Source organism: Saccoglossus kowalevskii, chromosome 18 (assembly GCF_978046115.1).
Source record: "Saccoglossus kowalevskii chromosome 18, keSacKowa6.1, whole genome shotgun sequence".
Classification (NCBI taxonomy): Eukaryota; Metazoa; Hemichordata; class Enteropneusta; family Harrimaniidae; genus Saccoglossus; species Saccoglossus kowalevskii.
The window spans coordinates 19,156,327-19,180,969 of record NC_140658.1 but is presented as its reverse complement, the minus strand read 5'-3'; the positions used below and the strand labels follow the sequence as shown (position 1 = coordinate 19,180,969).

The 24,643-nt window shown below is 35.3% G+C and overlaps 2 protein-coding genes across 19 annotated transcripts in view; one reads left to right on the top strand and one right to left on the bottom strand.

Annotated features, from left to right (window-relative positions):
- LOC102805649 (uncharacterized) overlaps window positions 1-24,643 on the top strand; it is a 150,753-nt gene that overhangs the window by 25,871 nt on the left and 100,239 nt on the right. For all 5 annotated transcript variants that reach the window (XR_014927081.1, XM_085493253.1, XM_085493254.1 and 2 more), the window contains exons 14-17: window positions 12,699-12,788; window positions 13,122-13,220; window positions 13,382-13,480; window positions 14,498-14,596. Coding sequence is in view for 4 of the 5 variants with exons in the window: in XM_085493253.1 (XP_085349379.1) it covers window positions 12,699-12,788; window positions 13,122-13,220; window positions 13,382-13,480; window positions 14,498-14,596 (387 nt within the window). In the remaining variant the exon portion in view is untranslated. The remainder of the gene's footprint in view (window positions 1-12,698; window positions 12,789-13,121; window positions 13,221-13,381; window positions 13,481-14,497; window positions 14,597-24,643) is intronic.
- The window catches only part of LOC144360032 (uncharacterized), a 125,890-nt gene continuing 119,705 nt past the window's right edge, over window positions 18,459-24,643 (bottom strand). For 12 of the 14 annotated variants that reach the window (XR_014927084.1, XR_014927083.1, XM_085493264.1 and 9 more), the window contains one exon: window positions 18,459-24,636. Coding sequence is in view for 10 of the 14 variants with exons in the window: in XM_085493264.1 (XP_085349390.1) it covers window positions 24,535-24,636 (102 nt within the window). In the remaining 4 variants the exon portion in view is untranslated. The remainder of the gene's footprint in view (window positions 24,637-24,643) is intronic. The other 2 variants (XR_014927085.1, XR_014927082.1) reach the window with 1 other exon arrangement.

Sequence of the window (24,643 nt, the reverse complement as noted above, 5' to 3'; positions counted from 1 at the left end):
TAGTTAATGAACAATTTAAGCGTGATTTATGTGTGATTTAAAATATGATATCATAAATGTGTTGTTATTTTTGGGCAGAAAATTTGAAAATATGCAGAAAATGTGGTTAAAGTTTACGTATTTGGGAAGAATTTGGCAAGCTGATTTCATTTTTGGGCCAAAATTGGCATCTTTTTTGTAGAAATTCGATATCGTTTCGATTCAAAATGAATTAAGATTGAGGTCGGTATAGCTGTCCCCACTAGAGCTAATTATGTCTGAATTATTTAATCCTGGTTAAATAATGTGATTCATCCCTCCAATGAAGGAAAGTAAACCGAATTCAATTCTATTCGTGCAATATTTTTCTTCAACATTAGAAACAAAACAAAAATGAATCACGCTGGCAGTAGTTCTCTTTCATCCCAGGCTGTGAATATAATTTGACATTAGAAATCATGGACTGGTTATTGCAGTTTTTCATTTGTGACATAATTGGGCCATCCACATTTCCACCATTTTCACTGCACATATTAAAGACTGACTCGAGTCAAGTTCAATGGGTGTTGACACAGCTATTTTGTTCAAATCCAGTCCAAGACAACTTTTGGGAATTACAGTGTGGACAGAAAGTGGTTCAATTCCGAATTAAATTGAACCGAATTAGTTAACGCGGATTTAATTCAATCAGTTCTAAGGGAGACTAGGCTAATGCGCAGCATAATATATAAATAAAAACCGCAAATTTTATTAAATCGCAGAAAACAAACGGACTTTGACCATTCCAGTGTAACTGAAACATTGAACAAATTTTTGTGACTTGCATTGAATATAAACGATCAGTGAACAAAATAAAAACTGTTTAGCTGTAAATATATTATTCTATTTATGTTGTCTACATAATTGATTTTATTCCTGACAAGTCTCCTTTCCAGTCTTAGCCGCAGGTATATAATGTAGTTACTAAAGTTGACAAAAATAATGAGATATTAATGAAATAATTCGAATTAAAAATTACAAGGAATGATTTATTAGTTTTCTGTATTTACACTAGTTAGCATGATTTTATAACAATAATGTATTATTCTCTTCTAGCAATTCATTCACCAGACAGGAAGCTCTATCAGTAGCGTTTATGTATGTGACAATAGTGTTTCTATGGTTACATAAGTCAGATTTTAAAAATCCAGTATACTGATACAAATTGTTATGTCACATGATATAAGAATAGCATGTTTTGTGTTTACAGCTGTTTTTAGAGCGATTTAAATGGATGTCGACTCTGAATGTCTACTCTACACTGACCGTCTGCTCTACACTGACCGTCTACTCTCACTGACCGTCTACTCTCACTGACAGTCTACTCTACACTGACCATCTACTCTCTCTGAATGTCTACTCAACACTGACTGTCTACTCTACACTGATCGTCTACTCTCTCTGACCGTCTACTCTACACTGACCATCTACTCTATCAGACCGTATACTCTACACTGATCTTCTACTCTCTCTGACTGTCTACTCTACACTGATCGTCTACTCTCTCTGACTGTCTACACTGACTGTCTACTCTACACTAACCGTCTACTCTATACTGACCGTCTACTGTATACTGACCATCTACTCTCTCTGACCGTCTGCTCTACACTTACAGTCTGCTCTACACTGACCGTCTGCTCTACACTGGCTGTCTGCTATACACCGACCGTCTACTCTACACTGATCGTCTACTCTCGATGACTGTCTACTCTGATTGTCTACTCAACACTGACCGTCTACACTGACCATCTACACTGACCGTCTCCTCTACACTGACCATCTACTCTACACTGACCGTCTATTCTACACTGACCGTCTATTCTACACTGACTGTCTACTCTCTGACCGTCTACTCTACACTTACTGTCTACTCTCTCTGACTGTCTACTCTATCTGATTGTCTACTCTACACTGACCGTCTACTCTACACTGATCGTCTACTCTCTCTGACTGTCTACTTTATCTGATTGTCTACTCTACACTAACCGCCTACACTGATCGTCTACACTGACCATCTACACTGACCGTCTCCTCTACACTGACCATCTACTCTACACTGACCATCTATTCCACACTGACCATCTACTCTACACTGACCGTCTACTCTACACTGACCGTCTACTCTACACTGACCGTCTACTCTACACTGACTGTCTACTCTACACTGACCGTCTACTCTACACTGACCGTCTACTCTACACTGATCGTCTACTCTCTCTGACTGTCTACTTTATCTGATTGTCTACTCTACACTGCCCGCCTACACTGACCGTCTACACTGATCGTCTACACTGACCATCTACACTGACTGTCTCCTTTACACTGACCATCTACTCTACACTGACCGTCTATTCTACACTGACCGTCTACTCTACACTGACTCTCTACTCTCTGACTGTCTACTCTCTGACCATCTACTTTACACTGACCGTCTACTCTGTTTGTCTACTCTCTCTGACCGTCTACCATTCACTGACCGTCTATTCTACACTGACCATCTACTCTCCACTGACTGTCTACTCTCCACTGACCGTCTACTCTCCACTGACCATCTACTCTACACTGACCATCTACTCTATCGGACCGTCTACTCCACACTGACCATCTACTTTTTCTGACCGTCTACTCTACACTAACCGTCTACTCTACACTGACCGTCTACTCTACACTGACTGTCTACTCTCTCTGATCGTCTGCTCTACACTGACTGTCTGCTCTACACTGGCTGTCTACTCTACACCGACCGTCTACTCTACACTGACCGTCTATTCTACACTGACCGTCTACTCTACACTGACCGTCTACACTGACCGTCTACTCTCTGACCGTCTACTCTACACTGACTGTCTACTCTCTCTGACTGTCTACTCTATCTGATTGTCTACTCTACACTGACCATCTACTCTCTGACCATCTACTCTACACTGATCGTCTACTCTCTCTGACTGTCTACTTTATCTGATTGTCTACTCTACACTGCCCGCCTACACTGACCGTCTACACTGATCGTCTACACTGACCATCTACACTGACCGTCTCCTCTACACTGACCATCTACTCTACACTGACCGTCTACTCTACACTGACCGTCTACTCTCTGACTGTCTACTCTCTGGCCATCTACTCTACACTGACCGTCTACTCTCTCTGACTGTCTACTTTATCTGATTGTCTACTCTACACTGCCCGCCTACACTGACCGTCTACACTGATCGTCTACACTGACCATCTACACTGACTGTCTCCTCTACGCTGACCATCTACTCTCCACTGACCGTCTACTCTACACTGACCGTCTACTCTACACTGACTGTCTACTCTCTGACTGTTTACTCTCTGACCATCTACTCTACACTGACCGTCTACTCTATCTGATTGTCTACTCTACACTGACTGTCTACTCTCTGACTGTCTACTCTCTGACCATCTACTCTACACTGACCGTCTACTCTCTCTGACCGTCTACTCTACACTAACCGTCTACTCTACACTAACCGTCTACTCTACACTGACCATGTACTCTACACTGACCGTCTACTCTCTCTGACCATCTGCTCTACACTGACTGTCTACTCTACACTGGCTGTCTACTCTACACTAACCATCTACTCTCTCTGAATGTCTACTGTACACTGACTGTCTACTCTCTCTGACTGTCTACTGTACACTGATCGTCTGCTCTCTCTGACCGTCTACTCTCTCTGACCGTCTACTCTCTCTGACCGTCTACTCTACACTTACTGTCAACACTACACTGACCGTCTACTCTACACTGATTGTCTACTCTACACTGACCTTTTACTCTACACTGATCGTCTACTTTCTCTGACTGTCTATTCTACACTAACCGTCTACTCTACACTGACCGTCTGCTCTCTCTGAATGTCTACTGTACACTGACTGTCTACTCTCTCTGCCCGTCTACACTGACCGTCTACTCTACACTCTTTACTCTCTCTGACTGTCTACACTGATTGTCTACTCTACACTGACCGTCTGCTCTACACTGACTGTCTACACTGACCGTCTACACTGACCATCTCCTCTACACTGACCATCTACTCTACACTGACCGTCTATTCTACACTGACCGTCTACTCTACACTGACCGTCTACTCTACACTGACCATCTACTCTTACCGTCTCCACTGTACTAACTCTGCCTGCACTAACTGTCTCTAACTCGTAAAGTTACTTTGTGGGATGTATCATGTTAACTTGAGATCACTAAGCTCTCTCACCTCTGTGATTACTCATATAGCCAAAGGGAATATTTTCATGTACTTTTAGGTGTATCTCAGACTGATGACATCTGCATCATACTGTAGTTTTGATGACCCTACACCAGCGTATATCAATGTAGCATCAGGAGGCATATCTACCAGTGTAACTCAATTATTCGTTGAAATAATACCAATCAAAGTGAACACGTCACCTAAAAATATAAAAATAAATAAAACAATAATTACAAACTAAAACTGTCTTTCTGTCAGTCACGTCGCTCATAAATACAGGCCATGTTCAACAGTGAGGCCGTGCTTACCGGCTAGAACTGAGGGGTAGAACGGCGTGAACTCTGTTGCGAGCCAAATGCGATGGCAATTTAATTCTATCCGAACACGCCCGTCTTAATACAACCATGGTTATCATAGGAAATTTACTTAAACTGATTATTCATTCAATTAGGTTCCACTGTTTCAAATCAGAATAAGACTACGGTCACTTTGCGTGTAACTTGATCTTTATAACTTTTAATAGCACAGACTAAAATGTAATAACATCGGATGAAGCCGATTTTTTTGTTTAGTATACCGCAAATGTTCCGTAAAATGATCCCAAACAGACGTACAATATAGAGTCAATGCACAGTTCACCACATTTACTTTATGAAATACAATAAATAGAACTATTGATGGCGCAGTTTATCCTACTCCCAACTGAAAAAATACCGTTATGACAAAAAATACACAATAAACGAGCTAATGGTTATATTCCAGCTATATTACTATAAACAAAACTATATTTCTTAAATATAATAACTAACGGGGACTGTGCCATGTATGGTTTGTTAGTCCCCGTTCGGACGTAGTCCGAAAACGGGGACTTCTCTTACCAAAATCAAGTATACTGAAAGTATACTCAAGGTATGCTCTGCATGCGTAAGTTAGGTATACCTAATGTGTACCAGAAATGAAACAACTGGTATACCTTAAGTAGTCTTGAATTGGGCACATTGATGGGTATACTTTGGGTATACTACTTTGGAAGAAGTATACCTTAGGTGTATTTATTTCTGGAAAGTATATCCTAGGTACATTTATTTCGAAGAGTATACCTTTGATAAACCTCACAAAACAAACAGACAAAAGAACTCAACAGGTATACTCAATTGACTGTCCACATGCAAAGTTGGAAATAGGTACATATATGGTATACCTGAAATATACCAATTTTAAACTTTGCATGATAGCTGTGCTCAAAGGTATACCTAAAGTGTACCACTTCAACTTCAGTATTGGAAGGTACATTTTAAGTATATTTATCCAGAAGCATGTTTTCAAATAAGTAGTATTTTGGTATACCTGAAGTATACCAAAATCAATTTGGTATACTTATAGTGTACCTTTGGTATGCGTAAGGTATACCAGAACAGTTTTTTATTTGGTAAGGAAATATATACTGAAAATTAGTATCATAAAGTCAAGAAGTGATTCACAAGTGATAACATTCACCATTCCCTGTAAGATGTTGAGGTGCTTATACATAATATCCTTAATCAGAAGGTTACATGGATGATATGTAAGCGTAGCTATAACCTGGTCGTTTATCTCAATACATTCTCTTTGTTGACATTGTGAATATAATTGCATAGGATAACTCGTACAGTAACTACAAATAACAATGTAAATATGTTGGTTTGGAGTAAATAGAAGTTGAAATATGGTCACCTCTAAACCGGTGGAAATATCAAGAAACAAAAGTGTCATTTCCAAAGTATACTGAATAGCCGGGTTAATCTGCAAATGCAATAAATAAAGCCGAATTCATCGGGGCTACTTGATATTTACAATGCCACGTCACGTATTTTAAAAATGTCAATTGTCGTAACAGTAAAACTGTAACTAGTTATAGCGAATTATCCTGTTACCGATGTATTTCAATTAACATGTAGTCAAATTGATGTCAATATGTACTAAGTCGTCATATTGGGATATTGGTTCGTCGGAGTACAACAAAACCTGTGACTTTACAGATATAAACCCAGTATAAGTCTTGTACACTGGCCAAAACAGTATATATCTGTAAACCCACACTTTGTCGTGGCCCAATTAACTAATTGTATTTGGTTTTCATAAACGGTGATCCTTTATGCAAATGAGCCAAGACGTATGGTTATGCCTTGAATATGCACTCACAAATTACGATCATTGTGTTAGTTTTAGATTTAGAAGTTGCAAAACGAATGCTTTGGATATCAAATTTGCTCAAGGATCACGGCATATAAAATTTACTGAAATCGTTTGATAAATCTGATATTGTAAGTTCACCAGTGCGATCCGAGTAGACGTTAAAGGGCGGTAGTCGTCGCGCAGCGTCCTGTTCGATATGAGAATCATAGCAACATATACAACGCGTGTAAAATACATTGTTTATTTACATGAAATTTGAACACGCGCTGCGCGACGACCACCGCGCTTTAACGTGCACGTGTTCGAGAACTGAAAGTGTAAAAAGTTGATATAGTTTTCTTCTTTTTCGATTCCAAAATGCATTTATATTTATTTTTGATGTCAGTAAAATTAAACTGACTGGTTTTAATTTTTGTTTTAAGGAGGTTCGTCTGCATTTATATATATTTTTGATGTTAGTAAAATTAAACTGACTGGTTTTAATGTTTGTTTTAAGGAGGTTTGTGTCAAATTGAAGATTTTATTTCATACTTTCATTATTGTTAGTTCATATCATATGAATATTGAAAATAGGGTTACTGGATTGCATGTACTTTAGTTGAGTTTGGGTACATGAATTGCATAAATATGAGAATAGAAAAATAAAGTTTTTGACCATATATTAGATTACTCACTCTCATTTACTGACCATACACTACAAATTCATTCAGAAACAATTTACATGGTCACATTACTAGTTATTCACATGACCAATTTAATTGCATATATTATGCATGTAGCAATACATGACCATAACAGTTCAATTTGTGATCAGATAAAAGACGTCAGATTTCCAGCTATCTTACTTTTTGCCATATTACTTTATTTTAGGCATAAATAACATTTATCATAATTGCAAAAGGAACCTGTTTTAAATGATTTTAAACTTGCTTGTGAATATTAGCTTTTTCAGCTTGTTTTATTTTGTATCCTAATAATGTATTGAACCATTGGTCATAACCATTGTCGTAACCAATAGTGAAAGCCAACAATTTTGATTTCCTGAACTGTGCAATTCATGCATTTTTTGCACATTTACCTTCGGGTTCAAATATTGTAGAGCATTCCATAACAACATTGGATTCGGGTCAATTGTGCACAGAGACAAAATGTATTCAAGATCGGTGCTAACAGTCATTAGAGACAATAACTCATAGACACAGTATTGTTAAAACATGGTTTAATAATTAATAAAACAGTCCTACCCCATACATACATTGTTATAAACAATACCTGATTGTATTATGGATCAATCTTTTCCTAATATGGTGCTCCAATACCCACAATGCAAATGGACATTATGACAAGACTTGTTAACGAAATATTCAAATGGATAAAGTTGGGGGACCTTTGTTAACTCAAAGTATAATGTTCAATGTAGGGGGCGCTATTATCTTGAAAAATCGCGATCTATCTATCGTTGGTCTATCAAATTTAATGTGAATGGATTGGTTGACTTACATATGATATATCAGACATGCATAAAGTCTCTTGTTTTTTTCAATAAAACATAATATTCCAATATAAAGCATACATGGCCTTTAATCTGCATCTTACATCAATGTTTAGCATCATACGTAACTATAACAACTGGTCATAAGTAAATACATGAGTGGTTTTATCTATTTATATGGTTTGTCTGTCTGTTTGCATGTCATAATCCAAGATTAAGTAGATTGCCCTCAACGTTTATGAAATGACACAGAGGCTATGTATTTAACATATATTTAACATTAATGTATGAAATTAAACATAAATAGTCATTTTGATGTAGTGTTGACTCTGGTATAACTCTCTTATATTGACATCTATTTGGTGAATTATTCTATAAAAAGTAAATATTTGTGTTTGTACAATAATAATCACAAGCAGAATATCAGAGAGAACCATCTACTCAGCATAGTAGACCATAAGTCAAATCTCGGAATGTGACTAGAAATAGAACAGCGCCCTCTAGTAGGTTTAGTTTATTTGGTGAATTATTCTATAAAAAGTAAATATTTGTGTTTGTACAATAATTATCACAAGCAGAATATCAGAGAGAACCATCCACTCAGCATAGAAGTTCATGAGTCAAATCTCGGAATGTGACTAGAAATAGAATAGCGCCCTCTAGTAGGTTTAGTTTATTTGGTGAATTATTCTATAAAAAGTAAATATTTGTGTTTGTACAATAATAATCACAAGCAGAATATCAGAGAGAACCATCTACTCAGCATAGAAGTCCATAAGTCAAATCTCGGAATGTGACTAGAAATAGAACAGCGCCCATTAGTAGATTTAGTTTATTTGGTGAATTATTCTATAAAAAGTAAATATTTGTGTTTGTACAATAATAATCACAAGCAGAATATCAGAGAGAACCATCTACTCAGCATAGAAGTCCATAAGTCAAATCTCGGAATGTGACTAGAAATAGAACAGCGCCCTCTAGTAGGTTTAGTTTATTTGGTGAATTATTCTATAAAAAGTAAATATTTGTGTTTGTACAATAATAATCACAAGCAGAATATCAGAGAGAACCATCCACTCAGCATAGAAGTCCATAAGTCAAATCTCGGAATGTGACTAGAAATAGAACAGCGCCCTCTAGTAGGTTTAATTTATTTGGTGAATTATTCTATAAAAAGTAAATATTTGTGTTTGTACAATAATAATCACAAGCAGAATATCAGAGAGAACCATCTACTCAGCATAGAAGTCCATAAGTCAAATCTCGGAATGTGACTAGAAATAGAACAGCGCCCTCTAGTAGGTTTAGTTTATTTGGTGAATTATTCTATAAAAAGTAAATATTTGTGTTTGTACAATAATAATCACAAGCAGAATATCAGAGAGAACCATCCACTCAGCATAGAAGTCCATAAGTCAAATCTCGGAATGTGACTAGAAATAGAACAGCGCCCTCTAGTAGGTTTAATTTATTTGGTGAATTATTCTATAAAAAGTAAATATTTGTGTTTGTACAATAATAATCACAAGCAGAATATCAGAGAGAACCATCTACTCAGCATAGAAGTCCATAAGTCAAATCTCGGAATGTGACTAGAAATAGAACAGCGCCCTCTAGTAGGTTTAATTTATTTGGTGAATTATTCTATAAAAAGTAAATATTTGTGTTTGTACAATAATAATCACAAGCAGAATATCAGAGAGAACCATCCACTCAGCATAGAAGTCCATAAGTCAAATCTCGGAATGTGACTAGAAATAGAACAGCGCCCTCTAGTAGGTTTAGTTTATTTGGTGAATTATTCTATAAAAAGTAAATATTTGTGTTTGTACAATAATAATCACAAGCAGAATATCAGAGAGAACCATCCACTCAGCATAGAAGTCCATAAGTCAAATCTCGGAATGTGACTAGAAATAGAACAGCGCCCTCTAGTAGGTTTAATTTATTTGGTGAATTATTCTATAAAAAGTAAATATTTGTGTTTGTACAATAATAATCACAAGCAGAATATCAGAGAGAACCATCCACTCAGCATAGAAGTCCATAAGTCAAATCTCGGAATGTGACTAGAAATAGAACAGCGCCCTCTAGTAGGTTTAGTTTATTTGGTGAATTATTCTATAAAAAGTAAATATTTGTACAATAATAATCACAAGCAGAATATCAGAGAGAACCATCCACTCAGCATAGAAGTTCATAAGTCAAATCTCGGAATGTGACTAGAAATAGAACAGCGCCCTCTAGTAGGTTTAGTTTATTTGGTGAATTATTCTATAAAAAGTAAATATTTGTGTTTGTACAATAATAATCACAAGCAGAATATCAGAGAGAACCATCCACTCAGCATAGAAGTTCATAAGTCAAATCTCGGAATGTGACTAGAAATAGAACAGCGCCCTCTAGTAGGTTTAGTTTATTTGGTGAATTATTCTATAAAAAGTAAATATTTGTGTTTGTACAATAATAATCACAAGCAGAATATCAGAGAGAACCATCTACTCAGCATAGAAGTCCATAAGTCAAATCTCGGAATGTGACTAGAAATAGAACAGCGCCCTCTAGTAGGTTTAGTTTATTTGGTGAATTATTCTATAAAAAGTAAATATTTGTGTTTGTACAATAATAATCACAAGCAGAATATCAGAGAGAACCATCCACTCAGCATAGAAGTTCATAAGTCAAATCTCGGAATGTGACTAGAAATAGAACAGCGCCCTCTAGTAGGTTTAGTTTATTTGGTGAATTATTCTATAAAAAGTAAATATTTGTACAATAATAATCACAAGCAGAATATCAGAGAGAACCATCCACTCAGCATAGAAGTCCATTAGTCAAATCTCGGAATGTGACTAGAAATAGAACAGCGCCCTCTAGTAGGTTTAGTTTATTTGGTGAATTATTCTATAAAAAGTAAATATTTGTGTTTGTACAATAATAATCACAAGCAGAATATCAGAGAGAACCATCTACTCAGCATAGAAGTCCATAAGTCAAATCTCGGAATGTGACTAGAAATAGAACAGCGCCCTCTAGTAGGTTTAGTTTATTTGGTGAATTATTCTATAAAAAGTAAATATTTGTGTTTGTACAATAATAATCACAAGCAGAATATCAGAGAGAACCATCCACTCAGCATAGAAGTTCATAAGTCAAATCTCGGAATGTGACTAGAAATAGAACAGCGCCCATTAGTAGATTTAGTTTATTTTGTGAATTATTTAATAAAAAGTATAAATTTGTGTTTGTACAACATTAAGCACAAATAGAATATCAGAGAGAACTGTCCATTTATTTCCGTCAATCATACGTTTAGCCATGTGTCACGTACACTTACGTGTAACTTACGTTTAGCCAAAACATGTACTTTCAGCCAAGTCACTTACCGGTACATACGTTCAGTGTCGTTACATACGTTTAGCCAAAACATGTACGTTTAGCCATGGAGGTAGCCAAGTCATGTTACATACATTCAGTCACGTTACATACAATAGCCAATTGGTGGTCGTTTGTTTTTCAAAAATGTTGTTCCGGAGCCACATCTGACACCTTTCATTTCACATTCAAAATTCATATATATATTATGTTACATAGTACGTTTATCGTTTCTCAACGGAATTCAAGATGGCTGAATGTATTTCGGTTATTTGTGAATCTGATCTTGGTCGTGTATGAACAGATTGTATGTCATTTGGAACATATATTATACATTATGTACATCTTAATGTACGTCACTTTAATGTTATTGTAACAACCACCATGCATCTCTGATATTTCGTAAACGAAGCACGGCGTATAAAAGACAGATTCATATTCGATATATACATAGAACATTATGCTAACATGGATTTGTATGATTTAGGTTTGTTTAATGTTTTATGACATTGACGTGTCATTATAATGACTGGTACATCATTTCTATGTTGGACTGTAAGCCACCTACAACTGTATATCTACTATTATACTAGTAGTTGATAAATTACTGGGCTAAGCCCGGAGAAATTATTAGATAGCACATAAATATTGGAATTGGTACATTGGATAGTGTCCCAGATTTATGGGCTGAGTGAAATGGTGCTACTGAAATGACATAGTGATACAATTATTGCTACTTTGGCAAGATAACTGGGTGGAAGCATAGGTGATTGTTTGTATTGTAAAGGATAAAAATAAAAACCGTGTCCTGCACTATAATAATGAATACTAAAAATAGTTGAATGCATTTCCACTGTTTGTCAAATCATTAATTGATCTTGAATCATAAAATTAATGAAATGAATCTGACTGTATACAAATCAATATATGTTTTGTATCGAATGCAACTTGGGTATATTGATGTGTATCTGGTAAATTTCTGTATTTTCATCTCATGCATATTCATGCACATACTTGGTTAGTTTTCATGTACAAATCCGTACTTATTAATTATTTAATCGAATATATAATTTGTTTGTGTATCTTCATAGCAGCTTCTTCATTCTGTTAGATGATTAACAATTAACGACATTTACCAAGTTCTTAGTGTATGGATTGGCACATAAATATTTCTCGTACATTGTAATGAACAAATATTATAACACAATTATTTTAATTTACATATTTCTTATATTAACAAACTTTGCAAACTTTTCCAACTAGTCTATAATGTCTATCTAACCAACTATCCATTGATAGTGACTATAACCATAATCAAACCATGTAAGCATTTCCCAATCACAATTGTAATCACAAACAACCATAAACTATTTATATTCAGCGTGTTTATTTTCTTTCTGTAGACTCCACTCCACGTTGCAGCCTTGCAAAGGAATGTTGAAGAAGTGAAGAGATTATGTATAAGTGGTGCTTCAATCGATGCACTGGACGAGGTTTGTTTTGAATGTTAAATTACACCTGACTGAGAATCTGATGATAAATTAAACTAAATTTAGCAATATCAATTCTGATGTTTATATTCCGGTGCACTCACCATATGCAACAACATTATGTTATGTGATATTTAGATGACTGCGCTATTCTCTAAACAAAGGCATCACACATATAGGCGTAAGATTTTCATGATGACAGTGTGTGGGAGCATCCATGTAATGTTATAATTATTACACTAGTAAAGTGATAACAACCTCCTAACATTAACATAATTGCATGCATTAATTGGAATATGAAAAATAAAAAAACAATGTTTGCTTGTATATTGATAGAACCGCAATACACCATTAAACCTGGCTTGTTTGAAAGGATATGATTCCGTTGTTGAGGTGTTGGTCAACTATGGAGCTGTTAAGAATATAAAAGAACAGGTAAGGTTATATATTGGACTCTTTACCCACATTTTCTTTATTTAAGAACCATGCTACATTGTACGTTAAATGCTGGTGAAGACAGATGTATTGCACCGTTGTATGCGTGATATGTATCAGATTGTAAATATATATAATTATTACATGTTCACTTTCAACAGTATGAAAAGACTGCACTACATAATGCATGTGAAGGTGGTAATATCAAGGTGATCAATATACTTACTAGTGCAGGCTGGGTTATAGAGGCTCGAGATGATGTAAGTGTTACTTTCATGTTACAGAGACAAATAAAACTAATTTATCCAGACTATATTTCCCTCATCACAATTATTCTCTATTCTACAGTTAAACAATGTTAAACATTTTGATAAAAATAAAGGGTCCTAATTTTACATTTCGACTGCAATGGAAGGACAAAGCTCTGAGTTTTAATTCAAAATAAGGGTCAGTATTTTTCCGCAACCTTCATAAAGTTCACGTAAAAAAAGAGGACTACCGGTATAAGTTTTACAAAATATAGGAAAATGTTGATATTTCTTCTATGTGGTTACCATGCCCCAGAACTCATTTACGCTATAGTTAATTTAGTTCAGTGTTTGAGAACCAGTGGCATATGTTAGGACAACTGCAGATGTTGCAGACAACTGACTTGTGGAATGTCACATATACATATAAAGCTAATATTGGTGATTTGTTATATGTGAACACAATTGTAAGTTGTTGGTGTCATCTATAAATGTAAACTTCTTCCAAATTACTTTTCAGTTTTTGTTTTTGTGTTACACGCTAATAATTTAGATTTCTTGTTTTTTTTATAACTCATTACATTACCAAGGGAATGTCTCCCCCATCCCAATTCGTGACATATCGTGCCTGTAAATAAAATCGTTAAAAGTTTTGGCAAATAGTATAATGAAAATGACACCCTCAGTGATGTATGTCATGTTAACTTAATGTATCAATTGAAATTATGTCACATGATTTACATATTTGATTATGATGTTTGCAACCAGCACATCACATTTGACCCCCTAACCTTGACCTCCTAAGCAGTCACACTTCCCAACAGCAGTCTCCAGGCTTAGCCAGTGTTCCATATTAATTTTGTAAAATTCATCAAAGTATTCGATTTTCTTTATTTGGTAATATATAAAAGATATAAAAAGCATGGGACCATACCCTGATGTTCAACAGAAACAATAACATAGGTTTCTGCTCATAAATAAAAAAAATGAACGAACTGTGAAAGATAGTTTTGTTTTATGTATTCACAGAAGGGATTCACTGCATTACTGTGGGCAAGTCAACTTGGGGAAATGGAAATTATCAAAGAGCTAATAAAGCTTGGAGCAGACATACATGCCCGCACAAATGTAAGTGTTGTGTAGCAGGTCATCAAATTTGAGATGTAAACCTGCCTCAATGAATCAAACGATAATTGTAAGCGCCCTCAATGATCAGGTTTGGTAGGTAATACCTTTGTTTTTATTTATATCAGAATTTATTAATCCCTACCCATGTGTATTAAATTTGCCGGAAGGATGTAAGGAAGCAGGATAGTATTGTAACTAGAAAATGCTATGAAAATGTTGATGGAAGTAACTGAACCAATAGTAAGCATAACCTATATATTTTTAGAACGCATTTGACCTGAGTTTCTTTAATTAAATCAACAAGAATATTAGCTTCAAAGGTTTATTCAAATTTTGTAAGATGAAGCGCCAGTATTTTTTAAAACATTATCAGAAAAATAGTTGTGACATCATGGTAACACTAAAATTGTGAAGAAATAGTTATGATTTTAGAAATGATATGAACATAAATGATAATGAACATAAAAATACTCATTTATACTATGTGATATACAATGCTGTATTTTTGTTATAGCAAGAATAACCATTGATATGATATTAGTGTTTTTGTCTATGTTACTCATTTAAGTCGTGTGATCCTTAAATAAAGTCTACACAAAAAATATGTTTTTCAAAAATGTAGACCAAATGCTTAAGAATACATAGGTTTGATAGATTGGGGCTATTATTAGTTTGGTTTTAGCCATCAATATTTCCTGAGTAAATGACAAATACTATCCTGCCACCTTAAAACACAGCCAATGTTGAACACATGAACCGAGAGGTATAAAATGGTATAATTGATTGTGCTAATCTAGTATGTATATGTGGTTCAAAAGTATTTCTAAAAATGACTACAAGAGGGCGTTGTATGGCTGATCAATTATTTTCTCCGTTTAAAGGTAACCAATTCTCATATCTGGTAACTGTCCACCATTAACCAATCAGCTGCCTCTATGTGATATACCATAAATCACAATGAATTAAATGCTTTATCTTGTTAATTTTAACTCTAATTATTATTGGAAGAATCTCTTGGACCAGTTGACTTCTGGTGTGTTGGTGGTGAAAAATTTATGAGAAAATTGACCACATTTCACTTAAATTACTGTTTAGGTTTTCTATTTTCAGTATTACAGTACTGTATGTTTGATTTTGGGCATAATTCTTATCTTTGTCGTTACATTTTCATTTTATTCATAGCAAAGGCCATGACATTTATTTACATACTTTTTAATAACCACGAACAATTATTAAGGCCATTGGAGGCATTGGTTGCATCTTTAGAAATAACATTTTTATCAGTGTATAGCAATAAAATGTTAAGACAGTCATCTCACTCTCTCCTTATAGAAAAATTATTTATTTTCTTCAATCTTTCTAAGCACGTTGTTCATTTGTGTTCCTTTTTTTTACCTTTCGGAAATTCTTTTGGAAATTTGTGTCTGTATTCTATATTTTGTTCACATGCATTTTTCTCCGATGCCCACCCTCACGTTTCCCATTTTAGATCTGTGTCCCACTGAACTGGGCAGTTATTGATTTTTTTGCTGAAAATGATTACTCGTATCCAAGTAAATTTGGGATATTTCTCGTGTTGTAGCCACGCCCACCTATCCTGAAACGGTCGACTGTTTCCGGATTTCCGACTCTCGCCGAAAGTGCGCCACCAAATGACAAAAATGTGAGAGGAAGTCATACCCCCGAGCCGTAATAACACTGGTCATTCAGTATAGTTTTAAACGATATACATTTTTCGGTCGGCGTTTTATCTTTTTTTTTGTCTATTTTTTTTTTTTGAGAGAGAGAGTTTTTAGTTGTTGTGTTGTGTTGTGGGCAGTTGCAGTGAAACGTATAGTCATAGTGTATGTATTCACACGTTTCTAATCGATCCGAAGGTGCGACATCAGTGGACGAAAGCCACTTAACGTAAACCTGGCGCAACACTTTTGAAAGAAATAGATTCCGGACCAGCCCATGATCACCGAGGCGGATTTTAGAAGAGAGAGAGAGACGTCCGGCAAGTGTTTCAAATGAGTTGACTTTTTTTGCGATCGTGATTATCGTTTTATCGTTTAGTCCCTGTTAGGTAAAAGGTAGCAATAATTTTGACGGTGACACGAAAGCGAAGCGTCGGACAAACAGGAAATTACACAGCCCTTACACACTTCTAAATGTTTTCATTTTCGAAGGCTGAAAGTTTCTGAATTGTTTGGTGATTGGTGTTGAATGTCGAATTCACACCTCTGTTCTTTTTTACCTCCATGCTTGCAGCTTGATCTGCGTAATAATTTATGAAATAAGAATTCGGGCTTGGTCGATGTGTTTCCACCAAATGAAGTTTTAATGTGATGTTATAATTATGACAATCACGCCATGGATCACGCTAACTCGAATCCACTCTGAATTTATCTGTATGTGTGTCGATCTCGATTATTTTTGTTATCCAATTAAACGCCGCTTTTAACGCACTTGCCCTCGTCGTGACCCGACGCGTTTATCTATTTCAACAAAAAGTCAATTTATTTCCACGCGGCTGTCATTTATTTAGTAACTGTGATTTGTCCTTGTTTTAATTATTTTATATTGACCACTATAGTCTAATGTTTAGAATGTCAGAATATGTTCTCTTTTATTTTAATTTTGAAAGTTTTACTCAAACGATCGATGAAATAAAACAGTGTAGTGACGTGCCTAGTAACCTGCTAAATAACGAGATAATTCCGACGTCAAATTCTATTTTGTTCAGCGACAGTCATTACAAACGTGCGCTGGTGTCGGTGACGATCACGGTGACCAGCTACACCAGAACGGACATATTTCGCATCTAACTCAACCTCATGCAACAAAAATTGATACTATGTGTTCATTATGGTCCATTCTTCCTCGACGAACAAGTACCCCGACATAAGTGACAATTTAGTCAAAGACGAGAAAACTGCACAATAAATTTGCCTTATTTACACGTATCGGCAATGCAAGCTGCCATGCGACTTCCCCTTCTGACGCCACAAGGGGAATTTCTGTATGCAAATGAGAAGCTAATGAGGAGCCTCGTTTTAAAATACACAAAAATAAAGTTGCCGTAGACTGAGTTTAAAACACATTTTTTCACTTAAAAAAAATAATTCATGCTTAGAAACATAAAAATTAATAATATTTATGTATCAAATGATAATTTTAGGCGTGAAAATAGCAGCCATTTCACAGGCACTTTAAAAAGAACTCATCTTCCTTGTTTTAGTTTAATTAGTCTCCATCATGCATGGGTCATTACATTAAGTGTTATGTAACCACACAAGGACATTTCAAGCATACCAATGAGAGCATGGTCACTATTACTGCCACAAGGAACTACCCAATGCCCTTGTTCATGCAATTTTCAACAAAACTGCCTTATTACAATTCAATATTAATGCTGCAGAGCAGCTATCAGGTTGAAAACTGACAGTAGAATATGACTTAATATTTACCCAATATGTTTGGAATAAAATGCAGTGATGTGAATTGTAAATCATAAAACCCTGCGAAACATGTAAAATATCATTTTTTGTTTCTGAAACTTGAAAGGTTTTTCCCATGAGATGTTATACTGGACCAGCCATTCTGTAAATGAGTTTCAGGCATTTTTCCTGTTTTTCACTAAAAAAAAGAGATGGCGGCCAAAGCCAGCAAATCGTCTAGACACTCATAAAGAGGTCAAATAGAGAAACTTGAGTAAAACAATAGGGTTCAAACAGACTTGGACCCTAAAATGAAAGTCACAACATCAGTGTCACAAATAATAACATTGATGAACTTTAGATTCAATCACATTCACTGACAAACCGAATACTACGTGTGCTATTTTCAAGCTGATGTAACATGACAAACACATGCTAAATTGTCTTGTGTATGACCATGGTATGACACAAGTTTATTTGTAACTTTAACATGCAGCAACACTATTCATCATATTACATATTCTGGCTACATCATAAAATAATACGACTGCATGCTACTGACTAGTGATAATAATGCAGACACAAAAAAGTGTTGAACTGAAATTATCTACAATGAATTTTATGTTATAACAGTGCACCTATTTAAAACACGCTCCCTGTCTTCACCAGTAATAGCTTCAAACACTGAAGGGAACGTAGCCTCTGTACATCACACCAACTTCAGTCAGTCGATCGTATGATTCATATATACATTTTATTAATGGCTTAGATACTTGAATTTCTTGATAGACTCAGAGTCACACCAAGATATAGGGTGGTACCACAAAACTACTGGATAAACTGTCTCACTGGTCTGACACCACCATGCTCATGGATTCCCACATAAATTTGTTTTTTTGATTTCTGCAGCTATCTATCAGACCTAACCCAACTTGTAATGTTACCAGTACATAGGCATAGACAATGCAAACTAAAATCTGAAAGCAATTATTATTAAAAGGTTTATTTGGGAAAGTGAAAACAATAAGGTGAAAACAATAAGACAACTATCCATTGTTATTGAACTAACAGTACTGTTTGTAACATTGAGGGCGCTGTAACCTCATAATCACACAAGAACTGAAATAAATCTGGGAGACTTTTTTGTTCTTCGTATTATAAAGCTGCACATTGTCTTTAATGATATTTTACTATTTTATAGATCTTATATCAATGTACGACAAACATACATAAGGGCCCAGGGTTAGTAAATTACAGACACTAATATTTACAACAACCATTGTATAATATCAGTGACAATAATACCTGTTATTGTTTATTTATCTTTTGTTTATTTTAAAAATTAACGTAATGTGTTCAGATAAATAATTTTCCATAAAAATAGTAAATAAAACACTTCATAATCAAAACAATTTATAAAAGATAGTACATTACGTGGAACAGATATAGAAATACTATTAAATTAATTATGTAAACTATGTGTGAATTATTATGCAAAAGTGCCATCATGTATTAGTTTTGACATAGATTTTTTCTTCAAGGCATGTAGCTATAACGCCCCCCCCTCCCCCAATATGCACAAGATTCTGTTCACACTGATAAAACAAGTTTTGGCTCAATGTTTCAATTTTGTGTGTTGTGACGTTTCAGGGCATTGAACATAAGTTTGTGTACCTTTTCTATTATTCACTTTTAATATTTCGGTTACCTAGGATACACTCTAGGTCACCAAGAGCTGCTTCCTTTGCTGTGTTATACATTTTGTATTCAAAATAAACTTTCCCAATGATCATTGCATTTATTTCAAAGTATACCTTAGCTAGAGACTGAATGTAATACATTTAGGTAGAATGCTAGACAAATAAGAAAATAAAATGTGATATATCATGTCACAAATATGAAAAAAATATGGGGTCACCATACTCAAAAAAAAATCTATGAACAAAATAGAGTGAAAATAGCATATTTCGCTATTTAGGGCATTTGCCATTGTTTCCTATGGAAGGTTTTCTACAAACATACATCTCAAAGTTTAGCTTGTGACATGTAGTGAAAACAAATAAATAGCATTTTTATTACAAAAATGACAATATTTTTAATAGGAAATGTGTTTCCTTGTGGTCTAAGGAATATTTTATGCATATTATTTTACAGTTTTTCTCAAAAAACAGATTGAAAATGAACCAAAAAAATTTCACATACTGTTGACCAAATAATTGTAGACAAATTTTGACATGAAATATTATCACTACTATATACGCTTAAATATGTGCACCATACTACTTATCTCATGAATTGTTACCAGTACCTTATATTATATAATATTAAATATCAGGCTAAACATTCTTTTGCAAATTCATCAAAATCGTTTGTGAAAAACCATTGAGACATCCGATAACAGTTATGAACTGTCTTTTATCATAATTACACATAAGTGAACATCCAAGTCAATCATACTTAAAACGAATATTTTGTGTGAAAGAGTACCCCATACTTTACACAAGCTAACAAATATATTGATGTTAGAGCCAAAAAGATTACCATTTAAATTATACAAGATATGTTGACTTGTCATATCCTATTACACATACTCCTATATCAACATCAACCCAACCTGCATTTTCATCAACCCTCTATAAAATCTATCCAGCATTCATGTCATATTTACAATCAAATTCAAAATATTAATTTAAGCCAAAGAAAGTTTTGCTTCTCAAGCTATGGAAAAATTGAAAAATGTTACAGTGATATGATTTTACTTAATTTATTTTTATTAAAGATTATTGAATACCACAAGGTATATGAGGTATGTACGATCATGGAACTATAAATAATAGTTCCATGGTACGATCTAGAAAATATGCCATATGCGAGTACCAATTTGCGAGTCGCAAGAAGCAAAATATGTCATATGCGAGTGATAAAAGCGGCATATGCGAGTGGTAAAATGTATCATTTGTGAGTAGCAAAAAAGGCCTATGCGAGGTGTCAAATGTGTTGTTTGTGAGTGGTAAAACAAAAGCCAGGTAAACTGGTGTATGCGAGGGGTGAAATGAGTCATTTGCGAGTGGTAAACATTATCTGTTAGAATGCGTACGGGACCTTGGTACTACAGGAATGTCAGTTTGATCAACGGCTGGATTTGCTTGTGTATACAAACGTACGTTCAAATGAGTTTTATCATAGTAAAATCAAATATTTACCATGGTTAGGAAATGGTGTGTACATGGTTGGTTAAGATTTGCATGGTGCTGTCTAGTTTTTACTTTAGGGGCGATTCATTTATAAAAATAGTGGTAGCAAATAGGTGTCAACGGGCGCACGCCATCCGGTACTCAACATTACAGTCGGCTAGTGTACGCGGATTACATTGCGAAGGTCGCAAATAAATGAAGCTTGAACCATGCTTGAACTAATATTTTATGGCGTCGGTATAGTAAAATTTGACATCTACCAAAATTAAGTCAGATCAGTGACCTGAACTCGATCTATACGTACTTTAAAAAATATTTTCGAATAAAAACGAGTCACGTCATGCCCTGAAAAAATCGAATAGAGCTTGACATGCATGAATAATTTATTGGGCTTCAGAAAAAATGTGTCCATTCAGCTGTAGCCGTAAATATTTGGTGACCAGTCGATGAACATTTTGAAAATCATGATTCACACGGAAGTCCTTCGATACTGAAAAACCAGACTGGGGTCGATGATTATTAGTCCCCGTTCGGACGCAGTCCGAAAACGGGGACTTATGTTTTGCCCTGTGTGCGTGCGTCCGTCCGTCCGTCCGTAATCACCTGTATCTCGAACATGCATGGACCGATTAAGTTCAAACTTCACTCATACATCATACATTATATGGGACATATGCACATGCATTTTTTGCATGATCTGATTAACGATAGCCGAATTGCGGCCATTTTAAGGCCGAAAATGCATCAAAATCGCACATTTTCACCATTCCGGACCCGGATCTCAGTTATGCATGGACGGATTTTGTTCAAATTTGGTACATACATTAAACATAATAGGACCTTGATGCACGTCATTTTTTTTTCGGATCAAGTTCGAAATGGCCGACTGGCGGCCATTTTGTTTAAAGAATTCAGTTCTGGATCCGTATCCGAGACATGTCTGGATTGATCAAGTTCAAACTTCACACACACAAGGTACATCATGTCACAAATATGTATGTGCATTTGTTTCAAGATCTCATTAACGATAGCCAAATGGGGGCCGCTTTAAGGCCGAAAATGCATTGAAATCGCACATTTTCACCATTCCGGACCCGTATCTCAGTTATGCATGGATGGATTTTGTTCAAATTTGGTACATACATTAAACATAATAGGACCTTGATGCACGTCTTTTTTTTTCGGATCAAGTTCGAAATGGCCGACTGGCGGCCATTTTGTTAAAGAATTCAGTTCTGGATCCGTATCCAAGACATGTCTGGATTGATCAAGTTCAAACTTCACACACATATGGTACATCATGTCACAAATAGATATGTGCATTTGTTTCATGATCTGCTTAACAATAGTGGAATGATGGCCATTTTAAGGCCGAAAATGCATCAAAATCACGTATTTTCACAATTCCAGAACCGGATCTCAGTCATGCATGGATGGATTTTGTTCAGATTTAGCACAATGTGTTGTACATATGCAGGTGCATTTCGGTCATGATCTGCTTTGAATGCATATGTCACTCAAATATGAACGGAACGGGGACGTGTCATTGACAATGACTTGTCTTATTTCCCAACTTGCAAAACTGATTTGCCGTGGACACTAATGTATCTCAGCCTAGTTTTTTCTTCTTCTTTTTCTGAACTGAGGTCAAATCCCATCCCCTTTGTCAAAATATACAGATGTTTTTCAGTGAATAATTGTGAAGCCTGCCACAGCACAAAAAAACTATGTGAATCGACGCCGGAGATTGGATGGTAACACGACCCTTCAATTTGCATCAAGTATGCTTTGTTACAACATCATTGATTGGCTGAGAGTCAGCTGATCGGAGCACGACCTGGGTCACAGAAAATTAGAGAAAATCTATGTCAAATGGTACAAATCATAATTATGAGTCATTTGCAGTGCTGTGCAACAGACAGACAGCCAGTCACAGTGAAACAGACGGTAGAATCAAAAAAAACAAATCATCTATGATTTGTGGACATTATCCTCCAATACTGGATGTGTTCACACATATGACATGCCAAAAAAATCACTTTACATTAAAAAATTAATGTAAAGTGATTTTTTTACATACATGAGGAAAGGATTCTTATTTCAGTATACTAACTGATATAAACATGTGAAATAGGATGTAGGTATTCTGTCATGGCTACCTATTGAAAAATCTACTCAAATGATGCAACATGATTCTCAACCACTGCATGTGCATATGTTCCACATAAAGTACTAGGCACTTGTAAAGTATGAATGGAATCTGTCAGACGGATTCTGAAATATGACTTCGAATGGACGCCTGGATGTAACTTGACCAATCTGTAGTTCTGGAGGAAAACATCGACACAAGACGATCGAATAACCAAACACATGACATTTAAAATCCCATGATTTAACCATCCTATGCAGATAAGCTCTGTCTATATGCAAGTTTTACTACATCATCCAGATGTATACATAATTAATAGCAAGGATGGTTCTTCAGCCTATAAGTCATTTAGGTCTTACATTGAATCATTTTAGTTAAAAAAAACATTAGGTCAGTCTACTAGTGGAGCCACAAAATGAAAACTGTAGTGAACTACTACATGATATCATAACTTTGATTTACAGAATAACCTTAACGTAGCAAGACTATTATTTCTGTTGAAAATTACGATTTTCACATTTATTTATTAATTGATGAAATGCACTATAAACTTTCATATGATAAAGTCAACATAACATAGAATGTCATGTAAGTTGGTTAAAATGTTGATTTTCTGAAGGGAAGCAAGGCAGCCTCAGTAGTGTTTTCCAAAATCAACAACACAGGTTTAATCTGTGTACCTATAAGTTTCACTGATAAACTCAAGACAAAGCAATGTTAGGATGTGTTATCAGTAGCTTTCCGACACACAATTAGTGTTTCCAAACACTTGAGTGGTTTGTCTCCACCCCTGTTTGTTTCAAAGATTAGTTATTTGCATATGAATGTGTCAGACACAAGGTCACACAGCCACTGAAAAAAATCATTGATTTTGGTGTTCTCATCTGCCGATTTTATCTAATTATAAATATCCTATTCCTTTATTTTTTTGGTTTCCAATAGCCTTACACATTTGGATGTCCCTACAATTGATAACTCTTGCATCATCTCCCTCTTCAATTGATTCTGTCGATCACTGTAATGGTCTCTTCTATACATCGCTTGTAATCTCCCATCTATGGATTTTTATTTCCACACCAATTGTGCAGGCCAATGGCTGCCCATTGACTCAGTAACCATGGTTACGAATGGCTTTCATATTATACGATTTTTTGAAAATAAGGGAAGTTACAATTATTGGTGCACATGTTGCAGATATACTGTGACTTTAATGACTATTTCACTGCTGAAGGTAGTTGCTAAAATTCCTACATCTTCTCTGAATTCTCCATAATTCTGAAAA